Source organism: Ochotona curzoniae, unplaced genomic scaffold (genome assembly GCF_017591425.1).
Source record: "Ochotona curzoniae isolate NIBS_2020 unplaced genomic scaffold, NIBS_Ocur_1.0 scaffold_2587, whole genome shotgun sequence".
In the NCBI taxonomy this organism is placed as follows: domain Eukaryota; kingdom Metazoa; phylum Chordata; class Mammalia; order Lagomorpha; family Ochotonidae; genus Ochotona; species Ochotona curzoniae.
Genome location: NW_024467096.1, coordinates 20,782,878 through 20,810,303, shown reverse-complemented (window position 1 = coordinate 20,810,303; position 27,426 = coordinate 20,782,878). Strand labels below are relative to the sequence as shown.

The window sequence follows — 27,426 nt, the reverse complement described above, 5'->3', positions numbered from 1 at the left end:
ATGGCTGGGTTTGATGTCCCTCAGGGGATATTGGCAATCTCTGTGTCCTTGAAGGAAACCTTCCTGTTAGAGGTTCAGTGGTTTGTCTGTCTTCCTTTCACAAGTGTTTCCTGATGTGCCTGTTCCTGTCCCTGCCATGGCCCATCATAGCAATGGCAGCCAATAGGTGGCTGCAGCAGTGGTGCTTCCTGGGCCAAGGGCACCAGCACGTCCTGGGAACTGTTAGGAAGGCAAGGTCGTACCAATCCTCTGAAACAGAAACTCTGCAGATAGGGGCCTAGCAGTGTGTTTTTCATGAGTTCTCCAGGTGATTTTGAAGCTGATCACAGTTTGAAGCCCAGTGTTAGGGCACTTGCTAAGTGCTGATCCTCCTTCTAGATCATCTTGCTTTAATCTGTATATGAACATGACTAATGCTCTAGACGATTAGAACCATCTTTCACAGGTAAGGAAACTGAAGCATGAAGAGCACACTGGTGAAGCTGCGATTTGAATTCGAGTCGCTTGGCTCCATAATCTGTACCCGTCCCCCCAACAGGCAGCTGGAGTGGAAGAAGAGCAGCTAGGGGCTGACCACTGTCCATATGGGATGCCAGTGCTGCAGGGTGAGGGGTTAGCCTAGGCCAGCGCACTGATCCCTCGCAGAGTCAAGATCAGCAGGAAGCTGAAGTTAGGAGCCTGAGCTGGAAAGCAAACCCAGTTAACTGTGACAGTGGACTTGGCCTGTTCACCATTAAAATAAAAGCCTGCTCTTCTGAACCATGGCGTAGCCCTGTTCTTAACCATGCCCATTCTCACTATCCTGAGGCCTTTATTTCTACCTGCTTCACAGAATATTTCTCCTACCTGAACAGGTGGGGCGGGGCCCCTTGGAGTGCAGGAGGGCTCTGATTGCTACCTACACAGATTTTAAACTATTTCTCTTTGTTTTAGCTCTGGATTCATCCCAACCACCAGCGTTCCCAGCAGCTGCCAGTTCTAGAGTCTGTTGGAAATTCTGGGGGTGTCATTAGGTTAGATCTTGGCTTCCCTTGCTGTTGGCCCAGGATTCAGCTCTGTCAGCTCCTCGGAGTCTTGTAGCATTTCTCTATCTGCAATTCAGCTTTTCATATGATTCCAGGGGTCATAGCTTTAAAAAAAAAATCCCTTCCATCGGGGTTTCAAAAAGGAGGGAAACTGTATACTGTCTTCCCTGTACAGCCAGAAGTCCTGTCTTCCAAAAATCATAGTTGAACAGAACAGTTGCAGTCTCTTCTTTTTTTTTTTTTTAAAGATTTATTTTTATTACTTTTTCATTGGAAAGGCAGATATACAGAGAGGAGAGACAGAGAGGAAGATCTTCCGTCCGATGATTCACTCCCCAAGTGAGCGCAACGTTCGATGCTATGCCGATCCGAAGCCAGGAGCCCCTTCCGGGTCTCCCACGTGGGTGCAGGGTCCCAAAGCCTTGGGCCATCCTTGACTGCTTTCCCGGGCCACAGGCAGGGAGCTGGAAAGGAAGCGGGGCTGCCGGGATTAGAACCGGCGCCCATATGGGATTCTGGGCGTGCTAGGCGAGGACTTAACCACTTGCGCCACCGCGCCGGGCCCCTGCAGTCTTTTCTTGGCAGTGATGTAATTACTTGTAAAGCTGCATCATTTTGAAGGAGTTTTTGAATACAAGAGATGATACGGTCCCTGTCTGGAGCTCCTCGGGGGTGTCTGTGTTCTCTGGTCAATTAAGTCTGAACACTTGTAGCATTGAGAACTCTTCTCCCCACAACTCTTTGTCAGTCAAAGGTGCCATCAGGCATTTAGCTGCCCAGTGTGGAAGATGTGTAGCACTGTCCACTCTGTCTCCCTCTTTCTCTCTTTTATAGATTTTAAATTATTTTGAAACATACATAGCAAAATGACAGCATTCTAGCCAGTTTTGAGGGATCCTGTTGAGTGTCATTAAATACATACACATGGTGGTACACTGAATTGCCACCATCTGTCTTGGAATTCTCCTAATCTTGCAGAACTGAAACTCTATACCCATTAAGTAATAACTGCCTGTTCTCTCCTCCCCCAGCTGCAGCCAACCCTCATTCTCCTTTCTGCCCATAATATCCTGAGTATTCCAGGCACTTCATCTAAATGGAATCAAACAGTATTTACTGTTTAGTGCCTGGCTTGTTTCACTTGGCAGTGTGCTCAAGGTTCATCCTCTTGGTGGTACAAGTCAGAATTTCTTTCCTGTTTTTTTTTTTCTTTCTAAAATGTTTACTTATTTATTTATTGAAAGAAAGAGTGCTGGTTCATTCTCCAAATGGACTGCAGTAGCTGGGGGTGGGCCAGGCTGAAGACAGGAGTCCAGCTCTCTAACCAGGTCTCTCATATGGGTGGCGGGACTATCAAGAACTGGAGCCACATTTGGTTGCCTCTTTAAAAAGAATTCATTTATTTATTAGTATAGTCCTTCATAAATAGTCATAAGTCTATGATTCTGCTATTTAAGTGTATCCTGACATTGTGGATATGGACAATGGCAGAGTCCAGCATCCATTGTCAAGATATATTTAACAGTTTCATTGAGAATCCATTTTTGGTTTAGAAGTAGAGATGCGTACTATATTGTGTCTTCACATCTGAATGTGATAATCTATCACATAGTTACTATATATTCCCTTAAATGAAAAGCCATAAAACAAAATCAACAGCAGGAAGAAAAGTAGAAAATTTACAACAACATGAAGAAATTAACATGCTGCTGAGTGACCAATGTGTCACTCAAGAAATAAGAAAATAAAAAGCCTTCTTGAAAAAAATTATACTTCTCTATGACCTATATGTAACTGGGGAATTAATAAGAAAGAAACTTTTTTGAAGAAATGGAAATAAAAATACCAGAATCCATGAAATGTAGCAAAAACAGTATTGAGAGGGACACTTATAACATTAGGTGGTTACAAAAAATCAAAATACTTATAAATGATCTAATAATACATCTCAAGGACATACTAAAAAAGAAAAAATGATCAGGAAGCAAAGATGATAAAAACCACAGCAAAAATAGATGAAATCGAAACAAAAAAAACCCTACAAATTGCAATAAGAAAGAGCCATTTTTTTGAAAAGAAGAGTAAAACAAGTTTTTAGCCAGACTAGTAAAGAAAACCAAGGGAGAAAAACCAAATAAAATTAGACATAAAAAAGAAGGCATCCTAAGAAATTAATAAGGTGATCTTTTGTCAAGTCATTATGTGATGTCTTTCTTCATCTCTTAGTATTTCTCACATCAAGGTCTGTATTACCTGATACAAGAATGGTTACACCAGCTTGTTTTCTTTTCCAATTGTCTGGAATAGCTTTTTCCGTCCTTTCATTTTCAGTTTTCATATATCTTTGCTGGTGAGCTGTGTCTACTGTAGGCAACAGATAAATAGATTTGTTTTTTGATCCAGTCTACTAATCTACCAAGTGTGATTGATGCGTTTAAACCATTTACATTCAGGGTTAATATCAATAGGTAGTAATTTGGTCATGTCATTTTAACAATGGGTTGTTTACTGTTTGATTTGGTCTACTTTTGTTTTATTGGGACGTTCTCCACATTTGCTTTTGGTTTTGGTGTGTGCTATTCCTTTTGTCTGTCAAGAGACCATCTTTAAGTATCATTTGTAGGGCAGGTCTGGATAAGGTGAATTCTTTGAGTTTTTCTTTGCTGTGGAAGAATTCTCTTTCGTTTTCAAAGACAGGAAAGCTTTGCTGGGTACATTGTTCTGTGCTGACAATTTTTTGCTTTTAGAATCTGGAATATATCACTCCATTCTCTTCTGGCCTGTAGTTTCCTTTGAGAGGTCAGCTGTGATTCTGATTGGGGTTCCTCTATATGTGAATTGATTTTCTTCATGTACAATTGTAAGGATCTTTTTCCTGTGTTCAACTGAAGACAGCTTGCTTATTATGTGTCATGGTGAAGATTGTCTTTGGTCAACCCTATCTGGAGTTCTGTGTTCCTCTTGTATTTTGTTTCCTAATTCTTTCTCCAAATTAGGGAAATTTTCCTTTATTTTTTCATACATTTTTAAACTAAGCTTCTTTTTCTGGAACTTCCGTGACTCTTATATTCGGCCTTTTATTAGTGGGCCATAATTCCTGAGTACTTTTCTTAGCTTGACTCAATTCCTTTTTTAGCTTTTTGATTTTTTACCCCATTGTTGAAGGGAATGTCTTCCAATTCTGAAATTCTTTCTTCTGCCTCACTTATTCTATTATTGAGGCTTTTCACTGAATTTTTAATTTGCTCCATTGTGTCCTTCTTTTCTAATACTTCCGCTTGATTTTGTTTCAGTGTTGCTATTTCCTATGTGACATATTCCTTAAATTCCTTGAATTCCTATATGTGCTTTTCATTGTTGATAAGAAGCAGTATAACAAGTGTTTTGAATTCTGTATTCCCCATTTTCTCAATGCATTCCTCAGTTAACTCTGAGGTTGGCAAAGGCTTTTGCTCCCTAGTGGGGGAGGCATCAGTAATATTCTTTGTGCCTCTGTCTCTTCTTGTTCTTGGTTAGCAGATTCTTCTCCTTAGGGCCAGTTTCTAAACTGTGTCACACACAGATCTCCGGTTTGATTTTACTGATTGTAATCGGTACCCGGTTCTTTGTTTGCAGTTACTTGTGCCACTCCCTCCAGGGAATTTCAGTTCCTGGCTCTTGTGCTAGGCTTCCACCACAGTCTCTGTAGCTCTAGTTCCTGGCTCACCACTTTCCACTCCCTGTGATCCTGTGCTGTGGTTGTACTGCACAATCTTTTTCCTGCTCCTGCTTTGAGCGGTGCCAGGTATTAAGGAGCTACCAGCAGTCCTACATCACTGGGTTTCAGTGGTGCTGGTCTTGCTGGAACCTGCTGTTCATTAGGTCTGGAGGCCATGTGAACCTATTTTGAGTGGAACTTGTAGTGTGCCAAGTCGGTACCATTTTCTCTGTAGGAGCAGTGCAATGCATTGAGCTGAATGTTGGTTCTCTCAAGCTTTGTGCTTGTGAAACTCCCTGATTTTCCTCCATCCAACCCCCTTTGCTGCCCTCAGCCTTTTCCTCAGTGCACAAAATGATGCGTGATGTTGCACTGGTAGGTATCTGACCACACTGTTCCTGCACTCACCTGCTTTGGCTCTGCCCCTCTGCTTCTGCTTGTGGTTGAATCAAGCAAATCATCAGGACAGGTAAATCTGTGTCTAGGTTCACCTCCTGAACTCCCAGGGAACTCCTTTTCCCACCTGGCTGCTGGTGGAGCTCTGATCATCAATTGCTGACCACTGCTGGGGGATCTGGTCACTGCAACACTGCTCTGCTGTCTGCCGCTTCCCATGGTCTTGCATTTTCAGGTGTCCCTCTGTCATTGGCCCGTCCTCTCTTATTTCCCAGGATCACGCGCTCTCCACTTCACCGTGGCTAATGATTCTCTGTCTGTTCAAAGTGTCCTTACCCTATTTTGCTATCTTATTTTTCCTTTGGTTGCCTTCTGAAACACACAACAGGAAGCTGGATCAGAAGCCAAGCTGCTGGGACTCCCATATGGGATGCCTGTGTTCCAATTGGTGACTTCACCTATGGTGCCATAATACTGGCCCCGCAGCTTCTTTGATTTTATTATTTTTTTGAAAGATTTATTTATTTTTATTGGAAAGGCAGATTTACAGAGAATGGACAGAGGGAAAGGTCTTCCATTCACCGGTTCACTCCCCAAGTAGACGCAATGGCTGGAGCTGAGCTAATCTGAAGCCAGGAGCCAGGATCCTCTTCCAGGTTTCCATGTGGGTGCAGGGCCCCAAGGCTTTGGGCCATTCTCTACTGCTTTCCCAGGCCACAAGTAGGGAGCTGGATGGGAAGTGGAGCAGCCAGGACATGAACTGGCATGCACACGGGAGCCCTGTACATGCAAAGGGAAGGACTTTAGCTACTGGGCTACTGCACCGGACCCAGTTTCTTTCCTTTTTAAGGCTGAGTAGCATTGCATTGTTTGTAGACCACATTCAGTTTATGTGTTCATCTGTTTTTGGGTGCTTGGATTGCTTCCACCTTTGCTTGCTATAAACAGTGCTGCTGAGGGGCACAAGTGAATCTCCAACTTTGAACATCCCATCCCATTGATCCCCTCCTGTCTCCCTCACCCTGTGCAAGCCTTTGTCATTTCTCACCTCAACTCTCCCAGAGGCTGCCTGACCAGCCACCTCGCTTGCTCTTCATTCTGTCACACTGCACTCAGTTGTTTTCCTGCAAGATGTCGGTCTGCTGTTTATCTGCTTGTGGTCTCATCATGCCATTCAGAACTTTCCAGTAGAGCACAGCCTGTCCACGCACACTGTCACCCCACCTTCCCTTGCCAGTGTCAGTGCTGTCTGCCTTCCATTCTGAAGTGCTCCTCATCCTCACCCTGCATACGCTTGCCAGTGCTCTGCCCTGGCCCCGTCCTCCTTGCAAAACCCCATTGATCCTGTAAAGCCAGCTCCTGGATTCTTTTCCACATCCCCCAAGCCCTACAAGCTGAGTGAGACACTTGTCCCAGTTTGCAGAGCGCTTTGTACATCTTTCTCAGGGGTGGGGAGGATGTAGCTGTCAGACATGGATGAGCTGAAGTCTTGAGAAGTGAAGGCAAAGGACTAAAGGATTGAAAATTGCACCTGTTTGTGAACCTGTGCGTTTAGGTTTGCTCATCTTTCCTGATTATCTGTTATTATTTTTTTTTTTTGGTTCAAGATCATGAGCACATAGAATAAATGTGTTATGAGATAGCATTTGGTATTAGCATTTGATCATTTAATCTGTCATATAATCTGAAAAGTCATGTTTGACTCTTGAAAACCAGGGAAAGGTGTCTTGGGTGTGTTGTGTGTGTTGAGATTTTCTGCCCCCCGGTGGGGATTGGGTTGGAGGGGGCTGGTGGAAGGGGGCTTGCACCTAGTCTGCTTAAGAAGACAAAAGGTGTGGTTTCTGTGGATGTGTGAGAACAGGTCTTGGTTTGTGCTACTGCTCATGCTCGGTGCTGTGAGCAACTGGGGACTCCCCTTGTCCCTGTGCACCGGGCAGATGTGAATAAGAGTACTATTTTTAGGGCAGGGACATCAGGGCAGTGCAACAATGACAAGAATTTAATGAATCTGAACATGCCGCCTCCAGCCTAGAGATGTTGCCTGAATGATGTTTTCTTGTTTTCTTCCTGTGATTAGATTAAAATGAGAATTTTTTAAAAAAGAGATTAAGTAATTTTTATTTCAAAAGAAGAGCTAGAGAGAGAGAGAGGGAGAGAAAAAGACAGGGAGGGGGAGAGAGAGAGAGAGTGAGTCTCCCATTTAGTCCACACAGTGTCTGGGACTGTGCCAGACTGAAGTCAGGAGCCTGCAGGTGGGACATGGATATGGGAAGCATGGGTACAAGGTAGCATTTGTGTAGAATTGCTTGCTGCTGGGGCCTGCTCTCCCCTCCGCTAAGGAAAACCTGGCCGTGCTGCTCCTTTGCGGGCAGTGCCTCTGCTTTGCCTGCTCCTCTTGCTTTCTTTCAATGAAACAGCTTACAATAAAGGCGGAAGCTGCTCTGCTCCCACACTGCCACAATGGTGGCTGTGCTTACTGACAACCGCCCACCTGGCTGCTGCTACCAAAGTAACACCTGCTTCTCAATTGTACCAGACTGGCCTGAGTTCAAATCTGAACCTTTCTCTTTCTGTTTAGTAACCGTGTGACTTCAGCAGGTGCATTAGCTTCACTCCGTCTGAGGTTTCCCCTCTGTGGGACCTGCCTTGCAGGGTTAGCACTCCTGGCTGCTCACCGTCCATTGCTTCCTGTTGTCCCTCTCTGGAATTCTCCTTGACTTTGCTCTCACTTTCTAGCCAGATCCGTGGTAGAAGGTTCTTGTTGTTTTTTTGGGGGGTGAAATGCAATGGTTGGGTCTTGGAGTTGCCAGAGACACCTGTAATGGGGCAATTCTGCAAAGGCTGGCCTTGCACTGCAGGTTCATATGTATGTATCTGCTTTCGTGGAGAACTTTGATTGGGGCTCTCTTCATAGTCGTGTTGAACTCAGAGTTAGGGGTTTTTATGTTCTAGCTTGGGAGCCCAATCCACATTTTAAAAACTTACGTATTTTTACTTTATTTGAAAGACAGGGAGACAGAGAAAAACAGTGAGAGATCTTGCATCCTCTGGTTCACTCTTCAAATACCTACCACAGTCAGGGCAAGGGCAGCCAGAAGCTAGGAGTCAGGAACTCCATCTGGGTCTCCTGAAAGCTGGAGCTGTTGCCTGCTATCTTGCAGCTATATTGAAGCAGAGGAGCTAGGATTTAAAGCCAAGCACTTGGATTTAATTTCTATGCCAAATGCATGCCTACCACTCCTCATTTGAGAAATGCATCTTGAAAAAAGCCATCTCTCTTTTTTTAAAGTTTTTTTTCTTTATTTTTAAAGATTTCTATTTATTTTTATTGCAAACTCAGATACACTGAGAGGAGGAGAGACAGAGAAGAAGATCTTCCATCCAATGACACACTCCCCAAGTGACTGCAATGGGCGGTGCTGCACCGATCCAAAGCCAGGAGCCAGGAACCTACTCTGGATCTCCCACATGGGTGCAGGGTCCCAAGGCTTTGGACCATCCTCGACTGCTTTCCCAGGCCACAAGCAAGGAGCTGGATGGGAAGTGGAGCTGCCGGGATTAGAACCAGTGCCCATATGGAATCCCGGCATGTTCAGGGCGAGGACTTTAGCTGCTTGGCCACAACGGCAGGCCCCAAAAGCCATTTCTTTTTAAAAAATTAAGTCAAAATAAGAAAATGACAGTGAAAGGTTTTGGTGATGATGAAGTGATTTCCTGTTTTTATTTGATAGGCAAACTTATAAAAAGAAACACAGAGAGAAGTCTTTCATTTTGGTTCACTCCCTAAATGACTGCAAGGGCCAGAACTGTGCCAGTGTGAAGCTGGGACCTGAAGCTTCTTCTAGGTCTCTGATGTAAGTGTGTGGGCCGAAGCACTTGGGTCATCCTCTGCTGCTTTCTCAGGAGAATGAGCAGGGAGTGGGATTGGACGTGGAGTAGCTGGGACTAGAACCAGTGTCGTATTGGGATGCTGGTGTCACAGGTGGAGGATTACTGCACGGCACCACTGTGCTTGCTGATGGCTTTCTTTTTTTTTTTTTTTTTTTTTTAAAGATTTATTTAATTTTTTTTTTATTGGAAAGGCGGATATACAGAGAGGAGAGACAGAGAGGAAGATCTTCCGTCCGATGATTCACTCCCCAAGTGAGCGCAACGGCCGATGCTATGCCGATCTGAAGCCAGGAGCCTCTTCCGGGTCTCCCACGCGGGTGCAGGGTCCCAAAGTTTTGGGCTGTCCTCCACTGCTTTCCCGGGCCACAGGCAGGGAGCTGGAAGGGAAGCGGGGCTGCCAGGATTAGAACCGGCGCCCATATGGGATTCTGTGCGTGCAAGGCGACGACCTTAACCACTGCACCATTGTGCTGGGCCCGCTGGTGGCTTTCTTATACATTCCCCTCCCCACCCATGTGGCACATGTGGACAGATTTCTTTGTGTGGATTTGCTGTTTAAGCCACAGTTTTGGATTTTACCGAAACTATATATTTTTTAAAGAGCTCATCTTGTTGTCAGTGTATTTATTTTTCTTTTTTTTTATTATATTTTAGACAATCTTTACATAGTTAATTAGGGTAAAAAGGTTCAAGGGCTATAGGAAAGTGGGTAAGACTATTATTTCCATATTGTTTCCTTCATGTTTAAAGGACTATATTAAGGGAGAAGGCCTATCCAGTTTCCCACCCAGCTCAGGTCCCGGATGTAGAGCATGCTCTGAGATACTCGCTCAAGTGGTTTCGATTATTCACTAGTTATGAATCGCTGCCAATCTTGCCACTCCGAGCACTATGAGGTCTTTGAAGACATAGTCCATCATAGAGTCTCCATTTGCCCAGTATTTCGCTGCCAACATATAGCTGAGGTGGTTGATTGACCTGTTCTGTCTTCTCTCTTTCCTTGGTTAGGGTTCTGAGTCCAGCATTTTGATTGGGGAGATCTCCAAAGAAACTTTGTCTGAGGTGTTCTCAGACCAGATTCTTGAATGTACTAGCGAGTACAGGGCCCAGTACCGTCCATTGACCCGATCAGCTGGTGGTTGTAATTACTGGATTGGTTCTGTTTTCAGACCGGACTTCCACCAGAACCAATGGGTATTGCAGTCCAGGCTCGTTCTGCCCAGCACACACTTGGCCTTCGCATAAACCAGTGGGGGCTGCAGCCTAGTGAGAGCGACCCACAATAACCCCCACCAGGCCTACCCCTACCCTGGTTTGCCAGAATGTGCAGCAGTAGTCCAGTCTGTCCCACATCCCCTTTGGCTCTCGTACATGTTAATGGGTATTGAAGCTTAGTTCCATCTGACTAGCTCCACTGTGCGGCCCACACAGATGTTGGGTGTCTGTCTAGCCACCTCTGCCCCTGTCCTAGTTTTTGTACCCTCCTGTGGTAGTGGTAACCCAAGAGGGAAGAGCCCACTATTTCCCTCCCAGGCCTCTCACATTTCCGGATTATGCACTATCCAGGTAGTTCTGTGGTTTGACTTGACAGAATTAGCCCCCAGTGCCAGCTTCTGCCAGCTGATGCTGCGGCTAAGCCCAAACACCCCTCACCCACTCTAATTTTGTTTGCACCAATAGAAATAATCAGCCCAGCCTGGCTTTTCCCTGATTTTGTCCACATGAGGCGCACATTTGTTGTAGCTTTGCTTAGTCTGGTCTGCCCCCATCCCAGCTCACTCTCTCCAGTGGGAGTAGCTATCCAGCAAGGGAACCCCCCCTTATTGCCCTGCTGGCTCTGCCCCCTCCCTGCCTGGTTCTCACGTGTTCTGGTTGGACGCTGTGGTCACATGCGATACAGGCAACCTCACCTTGGCATTCCATATTGTGCAGTGGTTTTGGTCGCGACTGAACCTGGCCCGACCCACACTGTTCTGGTGATCAGATTTGCCAGTGGATGACGTGAACTGATTCAGCCTGGTCTGCTCCTGACCCATGCCAAATGTATGCCGGTGGGTAACTTTCCATGGCCTGTTCTGGGCTCAAGTGGTTTTGTATCATGTTTCCTATCATGTTTCTTGCGCTTACCTGCTGGGTCTGTGTCCTGCCAGAGGAGTTGCCCAGGCTCCTCCATCAGAACCTCTCCCAATGCCAGATTTCGCACATAGCAGTGGGTCCATGAGCCAGCCCTACTCAGTTTACCTCTTGTCCTAGCAGGAACAGTGGCTTTTCCTGACTGGTCTTCGACCCAAACTGGTCCTTACTATTGGATGTTTCAGCCCAGCCATGGCTCGTCCATACCCACATATGGTTCACACATGACTCAGTAGGGGTTGAGACCTTGCCTAGTCCATCCCACATCTACCCTGGTCCTCCAGGACACCAGGGGGTGTTGGTATCTGGCCCGGCTCGGTGCATGCAATCCCAGTCCACACTTATGCCAAGGGAAACTACAACTGCATCCTGATCAGAACTCAGCCCTCATTCCAGCCCAAGTGCCCCTTGGTGTGAATCTCAACCCAGCTAGGGCTGTCCCCTTAGCTCCCCAACTGGGCCTGTTCCCAAGTATAGATCACGTGTATGCCAGTGGTTGCTCTGAGTCAGCTTGGCTCAGTCCCTCACCTGTCCTGATCTCTGCCTTAGACACTGTGGTTTAGCGTCCCTGGCTCACGCATCCCAGTAAGTGTAAGAGCCTAGCTCGGCATGACCTGTGCTCCATCCTGGTCTCTAGTTTCGCTTGTGGGCTAAAGTTTGCTCAGTCCTGCCTGTTCTACCCTGTTCCATTACCAATTGACACATTTACCAGCTGTTGGAGCTACTTTTCTCAGCTTGTCCAACTCCCAGGTCTGGACCACATGTTCCTCAGTGGGAGCTGACTTGCCAAGGGAGTCTCTCAAGTTTCTCCACTTAATCCACTCTCAGTCCCCATTCTTATACATGCCATTGGGTTTTAGGCCAGGTTCCAGTGAGGTCTGGCCTTCCATTTAGCCTTGTATGAGCTGGTGAATGTTGTAGCCTGGCCTAACCCATACCCTATTCAAGATGCACATTTGGGTGCTGCTGCCTTGACCAGTCCAGACTGCTGTGGGTTCCTTTACCTGTGATCAATGGTAGGCTTCTTGGTCACACCTAGCTTAGTCCATCACCACCCCAACTCTTGAGTTAACCAGTGGGGCTAGAATTTCCACAGGGTTTGGCCCACACATCCCCTACAGAATCTACCCCCGGATATGGTTCTCAAGTGCTAGTTAATGTAATGGCCCTGCATAATGTGACCCTTCTCTTGATCCATCATCATGTCAGGTAACAGGATGTGATTCTGCTGGACACATCCTGAGCCATAGCTTTGCATGGACTGGTATTTGGTGGCCAGCGTTGCTAAGTGATAACACGTTCTTCAACAGAAGAGTAACTGTGCTTGGGAATCTTTAGGATTGATTCATGTCCAGAAGCACAATGGGTTCAACCTGGATCTACGTAAGCAGCGATTCAAAGAACCAAAGCTCCAGAGGTCCCGGCCGGGTGGCCAGCAGGCAGAGCCTAGCGCCAAATGGCATGCTGGCTTCCCGGAGACAGCTCACCATGTGCACGTGGTGGCTGTCGTCTGGGATCCAGGCATGAAACACCATGTCCTGAGACCCACCAGCAGCTAGGACGCTGCAGGAAGTTTAAACTCCCAGGCTCAAGGTCATGCCCCTCCCCAATCCCATTCACTCCTCAATGAGGGCAGTGGGTGGGCCCCGGACCTGTCCAGTCATGGAGACTTGCCCCCTTGGTGTATTCACCCTGAAGGGAGCAGCCCCAGGAGCCCACGCATGCCTGGGTTTAGTTCACCACATGCACATAGTGGTCGTCGTCTGGGATCCAGGCATGAGACGCCCTGTCTTGAGACCCACCACTCAAAACTGTATTGTGGTAATTCTCTTTACTTGTGACCTTTGGTCACTCCCTGCTTGTATCCTGTTTTCCAATGACGCCATTTCCCCCATTATCTTTCCACTTGGTATTTGTTGCAGGTTTTCTGCAGTTGATCTGGAGCCCTGCTTTACTTTCATATTACTTCTTTATTCCCCTTATGCCTGTGCTTCACTTTTGTATTTTAAAACTCTTGTCTGATTCGTCGTAGGATCCTGAAAGTACTGGTGACCCGTGCTCCGGTTATTGGAATATTCTTGTCTGCTATTCAGGGGTGGAAGAACTGTAGAGAGCTGGTTGCTTGGTGAAATCAAGAGAGGAGCATAGAGATGGGGTAGTCATGGGAGTGCTATGAATTAAGACAGAAGTTGTACTTGATTTGTCTTTTCCATGTGTCCCCCCCCCCCCCAAATCCCTCACATCTCTATGCTAGTGGGCACCAACATAAATTATACCCTGAATATGGCTGTCTCTGTGAGTGAGCCCATTCCCGCTTCTCCCTGCCACTTTCCGGGCTCTCTGAAAGAACTCTCTGTAATGATGGGATTGATTTGTATCTACACTGTCCATTAGGGTAGCCACTAACCACATGCGGCTGTCTGGAGCACTTGAGATGGGGCCAGTGTGATGGAGTAAATTAATTTTTAATTTAACTTCATTTAAATGCAAGCATCTGTGTGAGGCCATTGCCATTCTGTTGGACAGTGTGAGTCAGATGACCCATTAGCCTTCTGACCATATGTTTTCTCTCTCTACGTAAGTCACCTCAGCTCTTGCCATGCCTGGGGGGCCCACTGAGCTGGCCTTGTCAGCTCTCCACTCTCAGGCTCCCTCAGCACCCTGGCTTGCTTCTTGCTCTTTGAAGAAGTAGCTGTGCCTTTGCTGCAGGCATGCCCTTTGCTCCTGGGCCCATCTAACCAGGGTACTCTTGTTATTATGCTTGCCCAGCCTCCAACTCTGAGGCCTCACGGGAGACTTTGCTGTGTCACCTGCTGTGCCTGGAGGCACTGAGTCCCCCTCCCAGCCTCTCCTCCCCTTCTTTTGCCAGCTGAGCAAGTCATCCCAGCCACATTCTCTTTCTCAGTTGCTCCTTTGGACCCAGCCAGACAGCCCCTTTCTGAGCAGGTGGGGGGTTCCAGCTGGGGTGCGGTGGCCTTGGCCAGTCTCCTTTGGCCCAGTGGCAGTTGCAGCATCCCACACCCCCTCTGATAATCCCCACCTTACCACCTCAGCCTTGCTTGTGTGTTCTCATGTTTCCTCTACAACACGTCTCAAGATGGGCTCCTTGTTTTCTGTGCCTCACTTGCCTTTGGATAGCAAGGAGATCCAATACTCAGTAGGCTGTGAGCTGGGGTTCCTAAGGGGCAGCCAGCCAAGCTCAAGCAAAGGGGGCTCTTGAAAGATCCTTCTTCCTATCTAGATATGTTTGGGCTCTATAAAAAAAATAAATCCTTGATCTTGCCAGAAAATTAGAAAATGCCAAAAGTGTAGGGAAAAATTGCCAGGTTATCCTGGTACCTTGAGGTAGCAGACAGGAAGCCTAGTGCTCCCAATGGGTCTCGTCATTCACAGTTTGGTTCCAGCCTTCCTCATTGAAGAATCCCCCCCTTTCCTACCTGCAACTATTCATCCATGAGTCAAATTTAAATGGTTGGAAAATGTTATTGTTCATAGGTGCAGTATAAATTATTAAGCAATTCTGTCTTGCCCATTCAGGTCATTCCTTTTATGATTACAGGCAGCTAATTTAGCTAATCCTTTTTTCCCCTATTCTTCTTACCTATTCCCCCTCCCCCTATTGTTCTAGAAAATTCTATGCTCTTGTCTCTTCCTCTTCCCCTTACAAGGATGGGTGAGTCACAGGCTTCCCCTGGTGCTAGCATGTAATTTGTCCTGGTTGTGGATTTGTTGACTCCAGCTACCCACATCATGTTTCTCTTTGTGGCGATGACCGCTTGTTTTCCACAGGAGACACCATCCTGGAGTTTTCAAAACAAGGGTTACGCAGTGATGTTTCCTGAGCGCCTTGCTCTTGCAGGCTCTTTGTCCCTTCCTGCCCTTCAGCGGGAGGCTGGTCTCCAAAACACCCTGGTAAACAAAGTTCTCTGAACACCTACTGATTGACAATACCATGTATTTTTATTTAAAATGACTGCTCACTGGCTGCTCTGAAACATCTTGTAACCTTGACCTTTATCCTCACCAGCGTTTTAGCATTCATTTAAGTGGCAGGCAATATAAAAGAAGTGACCTTGTCCTTGATGTTATTGCTGAAGCCTCCGTAGGGTAATACAAGGACCATGTGTCTACCCTGTATTTATTGAGATGCTAAAGTAATGCCACGTGAGATAATAAATGAACGACTATGCATCTACCATGTATATATAGAAGTGTTAGGGTAATACTATGTGAGGTACTAAATAAATGGCTGTGTATCTGCCGTGTATATATAGAAACAGTAGGGTAATACCACTGAAGGCCAAGCAAGAATGTAGTGGGAAGGAAGGCTGTACAGTGAGGAACAGTGAGGCTGTTCAGTGAGAAACTGAAATACATGGAATGACGTTTGATCATTTGTCTGTGTGTTTTTTAAGATTTTGTCAAAAGTGTAGAATTCTTTCCCCTCATCCCTTTCCCCACCTGCCATCTGCATGGGTTAATTTTTTCATCAACATTTTCCTATACACACTTTCTATGCGTATCACACACAATTTGTACATTTGTCAGTGTGTTAGAGTGGTGTTGGGGCCCAGTGGTTTAAGCTGCTGCTTGTGATGCTGGCATCCATTATGGAGTGCTGCTTTTAGTCCCAGCTGCTCGGCTTCCGACCAAGACACCTGCCAGTGAGCCTTGGAATGCAGTAGAATCTCATGTTTGGGTCCCCGCCACCCATGTAAGAGACTAGGATTGACGTCTGTGTTCCTGGTTTTTGCTTGGCCCGCCTTGGCCTCTGAGACATTTGGAGAGTGAACCGGCAGATGGAAGGTCTCTGTCACTCAGAAAAAAAAAGCGAGAAGAATTTAAAAAACATATGCATTTATTTGTATTGAAAGGCAGATTGAGATAGAGATAGATGGATAGATAGAGGGAGAATGTTTCATCTACTTGTTTCCAAATGATTGCAACAGCCAGAGTTGAGCTAATCTGAAGCCAGGATCCAGGAGCTTATTGTGGGTCTCCTACATGGATGCAGGGACCTAAGGGCCTGGACCAACTTGCCTGCTTTCCCAGGACACAATCAGGGAGCTGGATGGGAAGTGGAGTAGCCAATACAGACCTGCACCTATATGAGATGCCAGCACTGGCTGGCAGAGGGTAAGCCTATTGAGTCACTGTGCTGGCCCCATATAAAAAGATTTTTTTTAAAGATTTATTTTTATTGCAAAGTCAGATATACAGAGAGAGGAGGAGAGACAGAGAGGAAGATCTTCCATCTGATGATTCACTCCCCATGTGACCACAACGATTGATCCAAAGCCAGGAGCCGGGAACTTCCTCCGGTCTCCCACATGGGTGCAGGGTCCCAAGGCTTAGGACCATCTTCGACTGCTTTCCCAGATCACGAGCAGGCAGCTGGATGGGAAGTGGAGCTGCCGGGACTAGAACTGGTGCCCATATGTTCAAGGCGAGGACTTTAGCCGCTAGACCACAGCGCTGGTTCCAAAAAAAGAATTTTAAAAAGTTCCTACTAAATCATTGCAAGAATTATAAATTATAATTATAAAGTAATGTGAATTAACATTTTAAAGTTATATACAAAGTCCTCTGTGAATAATAACAGTATGAATCCTAAATAAATGTACTAATATAGTGATACAAAAAAAAAGTGCCTAAGCCAACTGGTCTTTCAAAAGCATCTTAATTGAGCCTAAACGCTGATGTCTTATAATTTTATCTCATATCATTTTGTCATCTATTTTAACAGCGTGCCTTAACCCCCACTTCTTTAAACCAGTATTGCTTTGTGTTATGTCAACTCCTCTGCTTCTCTGAGCTGCCTGATTTCCTGGTTGCAGTTTAAGCTGTCTGGAAGTGGGTGCTTTACTGAGTTTTCTGGGATAGTCTTCTTAATGGGAGGGTAATTGATTAGTGAGAAGACACGGTGGAGGGTTAGAGGCTCCGAAGGGTCAATGAGCTCAGCTCTGCTTTCAGCAGCTACACCGTTCTTTGTGCTTTGGTCCAGAAGGAATGGAGGCAGCTCTGTCAGCGTACACTTGTCATCATTATTGAAAGAAGCCATTGAGAGCAAATGCATGGAGTGCTGGCTTTGTGTATGAAGGAAGGAGCATTATGGGACTAATATTTAATAAGGCAAGAGAGAAAAAAATGCGTTGTGTTCTAAATGGGACAGCTTTGAAGGGGTCTTCTGTTTTAATGTGTTCTGAATTTTGGAATGACTGTTCAGTCCATTGGGCTATGACTTCAGGCAATCACAGCAGTGAGGGGAGCCAGTCCGTGTGCCTCATGTAAGGTGTGGGTGGGTGCTTATAACAGCTTCCTTCCCCAGATGGCCATTCATCCCAGAGTGTCAATGAGTTATTCTCTTTGATTATACATTTTGTAACAATAACGTGTGGCTCCAGAAACTGAGAATGAATGCTTGGTGTGTTAAATTTCTATGTAGTTCCCTAATATATTAAAAATTGTGATAGTGAAGTGAGCAAAGATTTTAGGATTCTCCTAAAATCACTGTGTGAACTTTTGCATTATAGAGCAATCCTGCCTTTTTGTTTTTCAGAACCATGCTATACTTGAACATAGTTTTGTTTTTTTTTTCTTTCGATTGTCAATTCTTGGATTTTTTTTTTTTTGGAAAGATTAATTATTTTTACTTCCAGCTTGTGTGGCTTGTCAGCCTAGCTTTTTATTCCTTCTACCTATTTTTCTGAATTATGTAAGAATTGTAAAATGATTGAGATAATGGGACAATAGGCCCAGCATGGTGGGCTAGCAGCTAAAGTCCTCGCCTTGAACGCACCAGAATCCCATATGGGCGCCGGTTTTAATTCCGGCAGCTCCACTTGCCATCCAGCTCCCTGCTTGTGCACAGCACTGGCCGTTGTAGTCACTTGGGGGAGTGAATCATTGAACGAAAGATCTTCTCTGTCTCTCCTCCTCTCTGTATATCTGACTTTGTAATAAAAATAAATAAATCTTTAAAAAAGAGAGAGAGATAATGGGAGAATGATAACGAGCCCATATTCAGTAATAATCACCATTTTTGTGATGCATTGTGGCTCAGAAAACCCTTTAATGTGTCGGATCCCCTTTGCAATTCCTGTAGCCTTGTGTACTGGGAATTGTTGCTAAAGTTGTGTTTTTGGAGTGGAACCCTGAAGTTCAGAGCCTGGGACAAGACTTCTGTTACAAACACTGTGTTCCATATAGCTGTAACATCCAGGAACCAGAACTCCATTGCCCACATGGGTGACAGGGCCTTAAGTACGTGGGTTATCTTCTGTTGCCTTTCCAGTTGTGTTTCTGGAGTAGCTGGAACTCAAATGGAAAGCCAACATTGCTTAATGTGTTGCGCTATAATCCTGGCCCCTAGTTTGCATTTTGTGATCAAATTATACTTTATTGGAAGAGAGCAGACTCAGGTATGTGTCATATATTTTGATTACAATATGTACTTCTGAATTGAATGGGCTTAATGAATAGTTAATCTTTATAATGATGCAGTATCTTTTTGTCTTAAAGGTTGTGACTATGCCAAAGAAAGTGCTTATTTAAAAAAAAAGTTTTGCAGGCCAGCATTTGTAACATAGCATTTAAGCCCCCGCCTGTGATGCCAGCATGCCACGTGGGTACTGGTTTAAGTACCAGCTGCTCTACTTTCAATTTAACTCCCTGCTAATATGCCTGGGAAGGCAGTGAAAGATGGCCCAATTGCTTGGGCCCTTCACCCTTGTGGGAGACCCAGATGAAGCTCAAAGCTTCTAGCTTTCGGCCTAGCCCAGCCCTGGCTGTAGAGAGTATTTGGGGAGTGAACTAGCAGATGGGATATCTCTTTCTCTTCCCATGTAACCTTGACTTTCAGATAAATAAATTAATTTTAAAAGCCTTGAAAATACTTATCTAATCCTTTGGTAATGTGAGTGTAGTTGATGAACATTTCTAATTTTATTCAAATGATATCATTTAAAGTTTATTCTAAGTATAGGGTTTTTGGTGCTGTTTAAATTTTAACAGTTTCATTTGCAGGTGTTTGTTGTTAGTCTACAAAATTGTAGTTGACGTATCTGTTGAACTGTAACCTGCTAAGAAGAAATATAAACAGCCCCTAAGGAAATGAAAAAATGCCCAAAACTAGCCACCAGGGAAATGGAAATCAAAGCCACAATGAGACACCACTTCACGCCCATTAGAATGACTAGTATCAAAAAGACAGAGTAATAAATGCTGGACAAGGGGTACTCTTATTTGCTATTGGTGGGAATGTAAATTAGTGCAGTCAATTTGGAAATTTCTATGATAATAAATTTAAACAATTTATTTGAAAGCCAGAGCTACAAAGGGAGACTGAGATAGATAGATACAGAAAGAGAGAGAAGAAGTGAGGGAGAGAGGTTGGGAGGGAGGGAGAGAGAGAGGGAGAGAGAAAGAGAGAGAGAGTATGTGTGTGTGAGTTCAGTTATTGGTTTACCCCAGATGGCTTCAATGATTAAAACTGAGCCAGGAGCCTGGAGCTTCATTTGGATCTCTCGTATGAGAGCAGCAGCCCTAACACGTGGCCAAGTTCTGCTGCTTTTATGAGGCTGATCTGGTGTGGTGGATAAAGCCTCTGCTTGTGAGGCCATCATATCATGTGGGCACTGGTTTATGTACTGGCTGTTCCACTTCCAATCCAGCTGTGTCAGTGGCCAAGGAGAAGTGTGGGAATTTCTCAGAAATACTAGAAATAGAACTGCCATTTGCTCTAGCAATCCCATTACTGGCTAGATATCCCAAAGATACGTAGTTACTGTATTAGACATATACCTGCTCTGCCATGGTTTTTGTAGCACTTTTTACGATATCCAAGATAGAGACCAACCAAGTTGCCCTTTCTGATTTGAATGGATAAATGTGAATTATATACACAATAGAATATTATTCTATAAAAAAGAATGAAATCTTGTCATCTGCAGGAAAGTGAATAGAACTAGAACTTTATGTGCAGTGAATTAAGCCAGACGCAGAGAGAAAAATACTTCATATTCTCATGTGGGAACTAGCAACAAAGACAAAAGAAAGAATTCCACAAACAACATGTCAGTCTGAACACAGCTCGTGATTCCGAGCGGCTGGGAGGGGTTGGGGGCATAAACGGAGTTTGCACAGAAAAACTAGGGGAAGCTGGGTGTGGTCCTAGATAGTTCTACAAATTTATTATACTAACAGGAGAGATTCATAATAGAGGAAGTGGGGGGTGGTTTGTAGATTGTGACAAGTATATCCTACAATATAAGATGTTAATGATAAGAGCAACTGGGTGTAGGGCACATGGGAACTGTTTGTACAACTTCACATTTCTCATTTAGTAAATGTAAAACTAGTATAAAATAAAAAGTTTAAGAAGATAAGGATTATTATTTCCCTGGGGAAAAACACAAAAATGAACAAAACTAGTCTGTTTGCTGGTTGCATTTGACACAGACTCAGTCTCACTGCAGATGGGTAAGAGATTATCCAATTTTCAGAAACATATGTCTTAGTGTACATGTGTTCATAAAAACATACTGCAAGTCAGTAATACTGAAAAATACTCTCTGTGATGTGGCATTTACTCTGCATCACATTTCCCCTAAGGCTAAGTGCTATAATGTTGAGAAACACTTGAATTCAAAAATAGTAGTGACATTTATCAATGCAATTTGTATTCGAATGTTATTTAAAATGGAATAAACATGTGCTTTCAACTTCAGAAATTTTATTAATATTATAGAGTTATGTTCTCAATATGATTTTCTAAGAAATTACATTACTTTTGGAGGGAGACAAACACTCATTTGTTTAAAACGTGCATTTCTGATATTTGTTTTTTGCACAGTAATATTTTCAATTCTTTTCTTTTTAGAGATTTATTTATTTTTCCTTGAAAGGTAGGGTTATAGAGAGAAGGAGAGGCAGAGAGAGAGAGATTTCTTCCATCCACTGGTTCACTCCTTAAATGGCCACAGTAGTCAGGGCTAGGCCAGGCTGCAGCGAGGAGCTGGGTTCTTCTTCCAAGGCTCTCACGTGGCTGCAGGGATCCAAGCAGTTGGGTCACCCTTTACTGTTTTCCCAGGCACTTACAGGGAACTAGATCACAAATGGAGCCGTGGGGACCATACCTGGCACCTACGTGGGATGTCAGCACTACAGGTGTGGCCTGTCTAACCCTCTATGCCACAACGCTCTCCCCTACATTTTCAATGCCGAGAAAAAATTCCCATATAGGTCTTTCCTAGTGGTGATTTTTACTTGTTTGTAGATTTCCTAGGATTCTCCACATAGGTTGCATTGTTATCAGCAAATAAAGACCATTTTCTTGTGATTTTTCTCCCTTTTCCCTCCCTCTCTTCCTTCTTTTTGCTTGCAACAGTGAATTTGTTGTACAGAGAAGCTACTTTTTGTATATTAATAGTGAGCCTCGGTGCCTGTTTGGCGTTATAATGAATTACAGTGTAGACATTTTGATAGATGTTTTTGGCAAATTTTATAGCTTGTTCACTTAAAAAAAATTGGAGTGTAATACCAACAGGAGCTTAATAAAACCCACTTTGAGAAAAGAATGGCTCATTTTATTTTGTAAGTTTACAAAGCAACAAGCTGGGCAGAGTGAGGGAAGAGAGGAGGTGAAGCTGATCTAGGTCCTGTGTTTACCATGTGAAGGGTGTCCTGGACCGGTCATTGTAGCAGTAGATCTTTAAATAATGCCATTTGCTGTGAAACGTGGCAGGAGGGAGACAAAGAGGCGTAGATTCATTTCTAATCTGGATGCTCTCAAGCTGTGTGAACTAGGGTAAGGAGTTAGCCTTAGTCTTTAAGAGGCATAAAATAAAAATAATATAAGCAGCTCGCTGAAGTTAGTGCTAGAAAGAACCCATTTCCTATAGTCTCCTATAGTCCCTGGCACATGCCAGGCTGTGATTATGATAGGACGCCATCCTTTATTATTTACCTATTAGATTATTTATTTGTTAAATTGGTATAACTTACTCGTGTGTCATCTAATGAGGAAGCAGTATGTCTTTAGAAACCCATCCTGCTGAAAGGATCCAGGGCTTGATGCCCCTGGCGACTTGCATCAACGAATGCGGGAGAATGACGATGCAGTATCACCATCTTTACTTGGATCCCTTGCCAGTTTTTTTCTGTCCGGTATCATCTCATTTTAGAGAGTCGGGCAAGCAGGTTTATTTCCTAGGGCCGCTGAGTGTATGGAGTACTTGGCTGTCTAGCAGTACCTGGGACCCGGCGCCGGGGTGCGAGCTGCTGCTGTGGGTGGCTGTGTAGCCACTGAAGGATTGCGGCAGATGGCAAGAGCCACAGTAGTGTATGCCAGACTTCGTAGGCACCGCTGGTCTTCCTTCCCCTTCCCTTGTCTCCATGTTGACTCCTGTTAGCCATGTATGCTTGGCTAATGCTGTACCTGTCTCTTTTTTTCTAGAATTCTGAAGGTGGACTCTATGTCTGCATGAACACCTTTTTGGCCTTTGGAAGGGAACATGTTGAAAGACATTTTCGAAAAACTGGACAGAGTGTATACATGCACCTGAAAAGACATGTGCGAGAGGTGAGAAACACGCTTTTGGTAAATGGACCTTGGTGAGGTTGACACTGACGTCGCTTAGTGTCTTTGTCAGGTGGGGATTTTACTGGGCCCGCATGACTTCTGCTTCTGTTCGACAGTGGAAAACAGAAACGGCACTGCATGTGGAAATTCATAGAGTCCTCCCAACCCTTTCTTCTTCTTTTTTTTAAAGATTTATTTTTATTATGTTTTTATTGGAAAGGCGGATATAGAGAGAGGAGAGACAGAGAGGAAGATCTTCCGTCCGATGATTCACTCCCCAAGTGAGCGCAACGGCCGATGCTATGCCGATCCGAAGCCAGGAGCCTCTTCTGGGTCTCCCACGCGGGTGCAGTGTCCCAAAGCTTTGGGCTGTCCTCGACTGCTTTCCCGGGCCACAGGCAGGGAGCTGGAAGGGAAGCGGGGCTGCCGGGATTAGAACCGGCGCCCATATGGGATCCCGGGCATGCAAGGTGAGGACCTTAACCACTTGCGCCACCACGCCAGGCCCAACCCTTTCTTCTTAAAATCAAGAAAACATAGGTTGAGTTCTTGGCAGGAATATGTATAAATTTAAAAAGACAAGATTAAGGAAAAGGATATGAGAGATGTTCGTATGTCCAAAAATTAGACATAGAAAAGTCTGGTTAGTTTTGCTTCAAACCTAAGACAATTTATTTTTCTTTTATGAGAGCGAGCAAGCTTTCCTGGAAGTTCAAGCCTCATTTGTCACCTTCCCGTCCCCAGAAGCAACCTCTGCTGTGAATTGATCATTCTCACAAATGCAATCATTATATTTATTTGCAAATATATGTATTTGTGCACAGTATATTGTATGACTCTGGAGATGTGAAAGGTGTAGATAAACGCTATTATACTGATACCTGTAATTCTATGTAGTTTTCCCCACTGAGCCTTGAGGTTTGAGTCTCTCTACATGGAGATGCACCTGGATTTGCTTAATTCATTTTAATCCTTGTTGAAACAGTCTATTTGATGAATACCTTATAATTTATTCTTCTCCCACAGAGGAACATTTAGATTGTTGCCTCTTTTTTTTTTTTTGCTACTGCATGCAAACAGCAATTAACATTTTTATGCCTTCCTCCTGGGGGCACAATAGACACAACTTTGTTAAAAATACGTCTAGAAGCGGTTTGGCTGGTTCCCGAGTGAGCTTCCCTGGCTTTTTACCAGCCGCCCCATGATGGTACGCATGCGCACTCCTCCTTGCCCATGATGGTTCGCATGCACACTCCTCCTTGCCCATGATGGTTTGCATGCGCACTCCTCCTTGCCCATGATGGTACGCATGCGCACTCCTCCTTGCCCATGATGGTTTGCATGCGCACTCCTCCTTGCCCATGATGGTACGCATGCGCACTCCTCCTTGCCCATGATGGTTCGCATGCGCACTCCTCCTTGCCCATGATGGTTCGCATGCGCACTCCTCCTTGCCCATGATGGTACGCAAGCGCACTCCTCCTAGCCCATGATGGTTCGCATGCGCACTCCTCCTTGCCCATGATGGTACGCATGCGCACTCCTCCTTGCCCATGATGGTACGCATGCGCACTCCTCCTTGCCCATGATGGTACGCATGCGCACTCTTCCTTGCAGTGGCTGTGGATGTCTGGTGTCCTCACACCGCGCCATTTGATGCTGCATTTTCTTGTGTCAGGGTGGATCGTCTTTTCATATAGTTATTATCCAGCTAAGTCTTGTCTTTGTCTATTTTGGTCTATTTCTTGGTGAGCCCTTTTTTTTAAAAATGTAACTTCATCAGTTTTTTACATTTTGTAAAAATTTTTGAAATACAAGACTTTTTTTTTTTTAACTGTTTTTAGCTTGTCTTTTAACTTTGTTCATGAATGGCTTTATAGATAGATGTTTTAAATTTTGTTGTAATTAGGTTCGGCAAACTTCCACCTGTGACTTTCCCTTTTTGGTATTTTTGGCTAAAAGCTTATTTCCCAACTCAATATTCTAAAGCTATTTCTTATAGTATTTTTTAAAAAAATAAATATGTGTGCATGTGAGTGTGAATATGTTTTAACATTATAAGTCTTTAGTCATAATTTATTTTTGTGTTTGTATAAAGAACTCAAATATTTTCCCCATATTGATGGTTAATTGACCAATTATTAGTAGAGCAGTACAATCTTTTGCATTGATTTATAGTATCATCTTACATATGTATTTAAAGATTTATTTATTCACTTTGAAGTTCAGAGTTGCAGAAAGAGAGGGAGACATGGCTAGAGATCTTCCATCTGCTGCCTCACTCCCCAGATGGCCACAATAGCTGGCATGTACCAGACTGAAGCCAGGAGCAGGGAACTTCATCTGAGTCTCCCACGTGGGTGAAGAATTCCAAACATCTAGGCCATCTTCTGCTTCTTTTCCAGGCAGGGAATCAGATTGGAGGAGAGCAGGCAGGACACAAACCAGCCCCCTTATGGGAGGCTGGCATCTTAGGCAGCTTTCCCTTACAATGCCACAATGCTGGCCCTTATCCTTTTTTATATTTTAAATTACCTTTCACATGGGTCTATTTTGGGCCTCTCACTTGTATTCTGTATTCGTCTCTGCATTAGTGGGGCAGGCCTTAATATTTGGTACTGCAAACATGTTTTGCATGTTCTTTTTTTTTTCTTGTACATTTTCTATGTGTCTTTAGACATTTATGTTTCTGAAATGGATGTTCTAATCAGTTCCTCAAGTTACAAAGTCCTGCGATTTGATCTCAGCTGCATTTTCATTTATAGATTGATCTGTAGCTATGTCATTGCGTAAGCTGCATGAGGAAGGGTCAGGGTTGTCCCTCTGTGTTGTGTCCATGGCTGTGTCCTGAGTACCTCACCATTACTAGCTTCATGAATATTTATTGAATGACCAATCAACATAGCATATTTCCATGTTTACTCAGGTCTCTTTAATGTCATTGAATGATATTCTTTTTTAGTTTCTCCTCCAGTTTTTGCAGAGAAGTCTTCTGTCTCTCCTCACAGTCAATTCTGTGTTTTCCTACCTTCGGAAACTTGCAATGTCATTAATTCCACTCCCTTTATGGCTGCAACTTTTCTTATTTCTGTTTTATCTTCTCCTTCCTAAAGAAGGATCACATCATGAAGCTCACTGCCCTGTTTCCCCCCCTGCCCCTTGACTCATCACATCCTTCAGTTAGAGCTTCTGCTATCCTTGTCTCAGCTTCATTGCCCTTTAAGGGTTTGCCATCAGTGTGTTTGGCCCTGTTCCTGCATGTGAACTCGGTGAAATTGCCCCTGTTGTCAGGGAGCTCTTAGTCGCTGCATTTGGTGCATTCCTGAGTTGTCAGCATTTCCAGCCATGCCATTTGACCATCCCGTCTTCTTTCTCTGAAAGATCCTGTTCCTCGTTGGTGCACTTTCAGGCACATGGATATCCTTGTTCAACCACTGTCCATGCTGATGACTTCCACATTGATATCTAGCCAGAGCTGAAGGTCTGAATATTTGACTCTTTCAGGATTTTTCTTTTCCAACAGGTCCCTCAAGTTCAGGGGTCAAGGATGACCAACTTATCCTTTTCTAACGATTGTCCTTTTTGAATTCTAGAGATCGAGATCTCCTTTGGGTTGCTTTTCTTCTGTGATTTGTAGATTACAAGTTTTACTTGGGCTTTCCAAACAACGCTCAAGTGTATGCTTTCTCCTCCAAGTCTTCTATCTCTGTCTGAATGCTTAGTATCCCTTAAAAGGACCAATGCTTTAGCTTCCCAACCACCCTTCTTTCCTTTGGTCCCATCTGGTTGGTATAACATTCCCAGGGTGATCTTTCCAAATCCATATATTGCAGTTGTGGCACAATGAAGCTTAGATCCCTGATGTCTCTCCTGAAGGGGAGGGTGATGCCCATACTCTCTTGCATGTTACTAGAAGATGTTCATGAGCTGCCCCCCTACTCTTCATAGCCTTCACTCTTAGACACCAACTTTATGCTATAGACATAGCAAACTACTTTCCTTTCTGGAACACACTGTGATTTCATGCTTTTGTCCATGCTGTTTTCTTTGTCTAAGATGCCTTACTTCTATGTTTACCTTTTGCACTCCTTGTGGCCAGAATACTCACCCATCCATCCATCCATCCATCCATCCATCTAAATGCCCATCCATCTGCCCATTCATTCATCCATCCATCCACATACCAAGTGTTTACTAAAATAGCTGCCATCTGCATGCCTACTGCTCTTCTTATCTTACCAGGCCTGCTTACATCCCCATTCCTAGATGAACCTATCATTTCCTCTTTATAATGTAATTATGTTTTTAACACTCACTGATTTTGTTGTGGTTTACTTATGTGTGTGTGCACTTACTGTGCTGCTGAGCACCTGAAAAGAAGGAATATATCTTTGTTTAATTTCTACTCTAAGATCTAGCACAGAATCTGAAATGTGGTACAGTCATGATTTCTGAACAAGGGGTTTCGGTTTCTCAAACTCTGTTGATTTCTGTTGACTGCTGAGAGGTGATGGTCTTTATAAGGGAAATTTTTTCTGTTTTGTCTAAGAGGAAGTGTAGCTCACTTGAGTCTAAGCTTGTGAAGGCATGAATCCCACAACCAGGGAGAGCCTCAGGTACCAGCAAATCTGTCTGCATCTCCTCCTCTTCATTTACCCTGCATGCATTGTATAGGATTGGGTGAGGGGGCAGAGAGGTTGGAG

At 44.4% G+C, this 27,426-nt stretch overlaps 1 protein-coding gene across 3 annotated transcripts in view; it reads left to right on the top strand.

Annotated features, from left to right (window-relative positions):
- Positions 1-27,426, top strand: part of USP13 (ubiquitin specific peptidase 13) — a 107,489-nt gene that overhangs the window by 4,921 nt on the left and 75,142 nt on the right. For 2 of the 3 annotated variants that reach the window (XM_041002898.1, XM_041002899.1), the window contains exon 2: positions 22,598-22,723. In XM_041002898.1, coding sequence (XP_040858832.1) covers positions 22,598-22,723 — 126 coding nt within the window. Of the gene's footprint in view, positions 1-22,597; positions 22,724-22,957; positions 22,989-27,426 lie in introns of all 3 variants that reach the window. The other variant, XM_041002900.1, reaches the window with a different exon arrangement.